The 4,513-nt window shown below is 43.9% G+C and overlaps 1 protein-coding gene across 1 annotated transcript in view; it reads right to left on the bottom strand.

The window, feature by feature from the left end:
* The window catches only part of LOC122550999 (tripartite motif-containing protein 2-like), a 53,696-nt gene that overhangs the window by 35,786 nt on the left and 13,397 nt on the right, over window positions 1-4,513 (bottom strand). The window contains exon 6 of the mRNA XM_043692599.1: window positions 1,825-1,993. Within this exon, the coding sequence (XP_043548534.1) occupies window positions 1,825-1,993 (169 nt within the window). The remainder of the gene's footprint in view (window positions 1-1,824; window positions 1,994-4,513) is intronic.

Below are 4,513 nucleotides of genomic sequence, written 5' to 3'. Positions count from 1 at the left end.
AAAAGAAAACAGCCTCTCCACATCTACCTGCCAAATGTCCTGAGAATCTTGTATGTTTAGATTAGATTACTTACAGTGTGGAAACAGGCCCTTCGGCCCAACAAGTCCACACCGACCCGCCGAAGCGCAACCCACCCATACCCCTACATTTACCCCTTACCTAACACTACGGGCAATTTAGCATGGCCAATTCACCTGACCTGCACATCTTTGGACTGTGGGAGGAAACCGGAGCACCCGGAGGAAACCCACGCCGACATGGGGAGAATGTGCAAGCTCCACACAGTCAGTCGCCTGAGGTGGGAATTGAACCCAGGTCTCTGGCGCTGTGAGGCAGCAGTGCTAACCACTGTGCCACCGTGCCGCCCACATTGTGCACAGGCCCAACCTACTGAACTCCTCCTCACAAGACAGTCTCTCCATCCTCAGATCAGCAGAGGGAACCTTTCCTGGACTGTCTCCGATGCCAGTTTATTTTTCCTTAGACACGGGGCCCAAAGCTGTTCACAGTATTCCGGCTGTGGGCTGACTAGTGCCTTGTATAGTTTTAGCAAAACCTCCATACTTTTATACTCCATTCCCTTGAAATAAAGGCCAACGTTCCATTTGCCTTCCATGCTGAAATTGGATGCTCTTCTTTTATGATTCATGCACTAGGAATCCCAAATCCCTCTCAATTTAAATAATTTTCAGTTCCTCTATTCTTCCTGCCAACCTACATAACCTCACATTTTCCCATGTTATATTTCCATCTGCCTAGTTTTTGCTCATTCACTTAACCTGTCTATATCCATCTGCAGACCCTGACATTCTCACCATTAGCATTTCCAATTATTTTTGGGTCATCACATATATCAACCAAGTCATTAATAAATATTACAAGTAATTGTGGCCCTAGTGACCCTCCACTAGTTATAGGTTGACATCCTAAAATGCTTCCTTTATCACAATTCTCCATCTTCTACGAGTTAGCCAGTCCTCTATGCATATCAGTATCCCACCTCCAACACCATGGGCTCTTATCTAAATAACCTAATGTGTGTCTCCTTATCACAAGCCTTCTGCCAACCCAGATACATTACACTGACTGTTTCCTCTTTATCCATCCTGCTTGTTACCTCTTCAAAGAATTCTAATAAATTTGTGAGGCATGATTTCCCCTTAGTGAAGTCACACTGACTCTGCTTGATTGTAATGTGTTTCTATATACTCTGTTATTACATCCTTTACAATAGACATTTACGTCATATTAAGCTAACTGGCCTATAGTTACCTTATTTTAAAACCCTCCCAGTCTTCTGGTTCACCATTAAACCTGGTCACATTGTATGTTTTTCTTTCAATTCGATGCTATCTTTAACTGCCCTGGTTAACCATGGTTGGCTTATCACATCCTAGAATCCTCCTTCCTTACTGGGATATAATTTTACTGTGACCCATGAATTATGTTCTTCAACATCAGCCATTTTTCGTCAATTGTCTTTGCTGCTCAACTACTTTCCCAGTCCATTCCAGCCAGCTCTACCTCATTCCTCTGTAATTGGCATACTTAAGTTTAGCATAGTGTTTCCAACACAGGTAGCTCGCTCTCAAAATGAATGCTACATTCTACCATGTTATTCTCAAACTCCCCCAAACTCTTGCAGAAGTGACAATGGGGCAGGACACTATCCAAGAGGAAGGAACACGGGGGGCACAGTCGCACCGACAAGCTCCAGCAAGGGAGCAGCAAGAAACCCTGTTATCTCAACAACCCATCATGCACCTTCACCACAAAGAAATGTAAAGGAGGTGATTGGCTGATGTTATTACCGTCCAGTATACCTGCAAACTGTCTGTCTGCAGTGCCACGCACCCCGAACCGAGACACCAGCTTCCCATTGCACTGAAAAATGAAGACACAGCAAGCCTTGTTATCCACCACGATCAGGTGACCATTGTGATCGATAGCAACTCCCTTTGGTCCCAACAGCTTCCCAGCTCCAATCTTACCCTGCGGAGACAGAGAGAGAGAGAGAGAGAGAGAGAGACACACACAGAGAGAAGGGGAACGATGTCAGAGAATGTGAGGTTATGCACTTTGAAAGGAAGAATAGAGACATGGAAATCTGAAGCACAAAGAGACTTGAGAGCCCTATTTCAGTGTTCTCTAAAGATTAACATGCAGGTTCTGTTAGCAGTTAGGAAGGTAAACGCTATGTTAGCATTCATTTCAAGAGGGCAAGAATACAAGAACAGAGATGTACTGCTGAGGTTATATAAGGGTCTGGTCAGATCACATTCGGAAAGTTGAGAGCAGTTTTGGGCCCCATATCAAAGAAAGGATGTGCTGGCCTTGGACAGGGTTCAGAGGAGGTTTACAAGAATGATCTTGGGGATGATGGGCTTATCATATGAGGAGCGGTTGAGGACTCGGAGTTTGTAATCGATGGAATTTAGAAGGATGATGGGGGGGGGGGGGCGGATCTGATTGAATCTTACAGAATACTGAGAGATAGTGAGGACTGCAGATGCTGGCAAGTCAGAATCAATAAGGTGTGGAGATGGAAAAAGCACAACAGGTCAAGCAGCATCAGAGCAGCAGGAGAGCCATCGTTTCAGGTCAGAACCTGAGAGACCTGGATAGAGTTGGATAGCCTGGCACAGCTTTAGAGTGAAGGGATGACCCTTTAAAACTGAGTTGAGTTGGAATTTCTTCAGCCAGAGGGTGAGAGTCTGTGGAACTCTTGCCACAGAAGGCTGTGGAGACCAAGCCATTGAGTGTATTTAACACAGAGAAAAATAATAGGTTTTTGATTGGTATAGGAATCAAAGGCGACAGGGAGAAGGCAGGAGAATGAGTGGAGAAACATGTCAGCCATGACCAAATGTTGGAGCAGACCTGATGGGCCAAATGGCTTAATTCTGCTCCTGTACCTTATGGTCTTAGGAAGATTGATGGAATGTTGGCCCTTATTTCAAGGGGGTTGGAGTATAAGAGTAGGAAAGTCTTACTGCAACTGTACATGATGCTAGTAAGACCACATCTGGAGTATTGTGAGCAGTTTTGGTTCCTTTATATAAGGAAAGATATCATATCATTAGAGATAATTTCAAAGGATAATCCCTGGTATGCAGGGATTACCTTATGAGCAAAGCTTAAACAGGTTGGGACTCTACTCACTGGAGTTTAGAAGAATGAGAGGTGATCTCATTGAAACATCTAGGATTCTTAAGGGGCTTAACAGGGTCAATGCTGAGAGGATGTTTACCTTCATGGGAGAGTCTAGGACCAAAAGGCACAGTTTCAGAATAAGAGGGTACTAATTTCAGGCAGAGAAGAGGAGGAATTTCTTTTCTCAGAGGGGTGAGTATCTTTGCAACTCCTTGCCACATCGAGCTGTGGAGGCAGAGTGCTTGTGTATATTTAAGGCAGAGATAGATAGATTCTTGATCAGTAAGGGAATCGAAGGTCATCAGGAAAGGGCAGGAAAGTGGACATGAGGAATGTCAGACTAACCATGATCCTATTGAATGGGGAAGCAAGCTCGAGGGACTGAATGGTCTACCTCTGTTCCAATTTCTTACGGCCTTATGCTGATATTCTATATTGAAGATGATGTAAAATAAAATCTCATGGTGCAGTGGGAACATCAGCTCATCGAAGATCGGTCAATTTACAGGAAATAGTGAGTAGGAATAAATGAGACATTTTAGGGTTAGCAAGATGTTGCAATTAGAGTGTCATCAGAATAATTTTGGGAATTCATCTGTTCAATTATTTTAATGATTTGAATAAACGGATGTGGTGAAAGGGTTAAAATTGTGTCCCAATACATGTGTGAATCTAACCGAAAATGGAAGGTGTCGCTTAGTCCCGTGTGAATCTTATTATACACCTTCCCGTGTGAATCTTCTTATCTGTATGTAACCAGAATGGAATGTGTTTTTTAGCCTTGCTCTGCTGTTCACATGAATGTTTATATCTGGAAAAGAGTATATCAGCTGGAAAAGTCTCCAGTTCGGTAGAGTCTGCTCCGGGGTTACGTTTAACCGCCGAGCGTGGGTTGTTGGCAACCGCTCTACGAGAACTGACGGCTCCCAGTTTTGGTAACACGTAGAGTGAGTATAAACCAGACCCGGTGTAAGTACGAGACCTGGTTGTGGCGACGCTGCGGGGAATAAAACACTTATATTCTAGCAGACTCGCCTCTTGGCTGTTTGCTCTGTGTCAGACTACTTTCCTGCGAGCCTGGTCCTTGACCTTGAGAATATTTTTTAAAACAAGCCTATATCTTGAATGCTCTAATTCCTATTGGTCCCCCTGTTTAAGGAAGGAAGTAAATACATTGGAGGCAGTTCGGAAAAATGTTGACCAGAATGATACTGACTGAGCGACTTGTCGCCCAAAGGAAATTTGGATAGGCTCGGCTTGGGTCAGTTTGTGCTTAGGGGAGGAAAAGAAAACTTGATTGAAATAAGATGTTTCCTCTGACAGAAGAGATGAGAATGAAGGGTTACTGTCTAAACGTCA

The sequence above is a fragment of the Chiloscyllium plagiosum genome, chromosome 6 (assembly GCF_004010195.1).
Source record: "Chiloscyllium plagiosum isolate BGI_BamShark_2017 chromosome 6, ASM401019v2, whole genome shotgun sequence".
Classification (NCBI taxonomy): domain Eukaryota; kingdom Metazoa; phylum Chordata; class Chondrichthyes; order Orectolobiformes; family Hemiscylliidae; genus Chiloscyllium; species Chiloscyllium plagiosum.
Note: the sequence above shows the minus strand (reverse complement) of the source record. Positions and strands in the feature narration are given on the sequence as shown.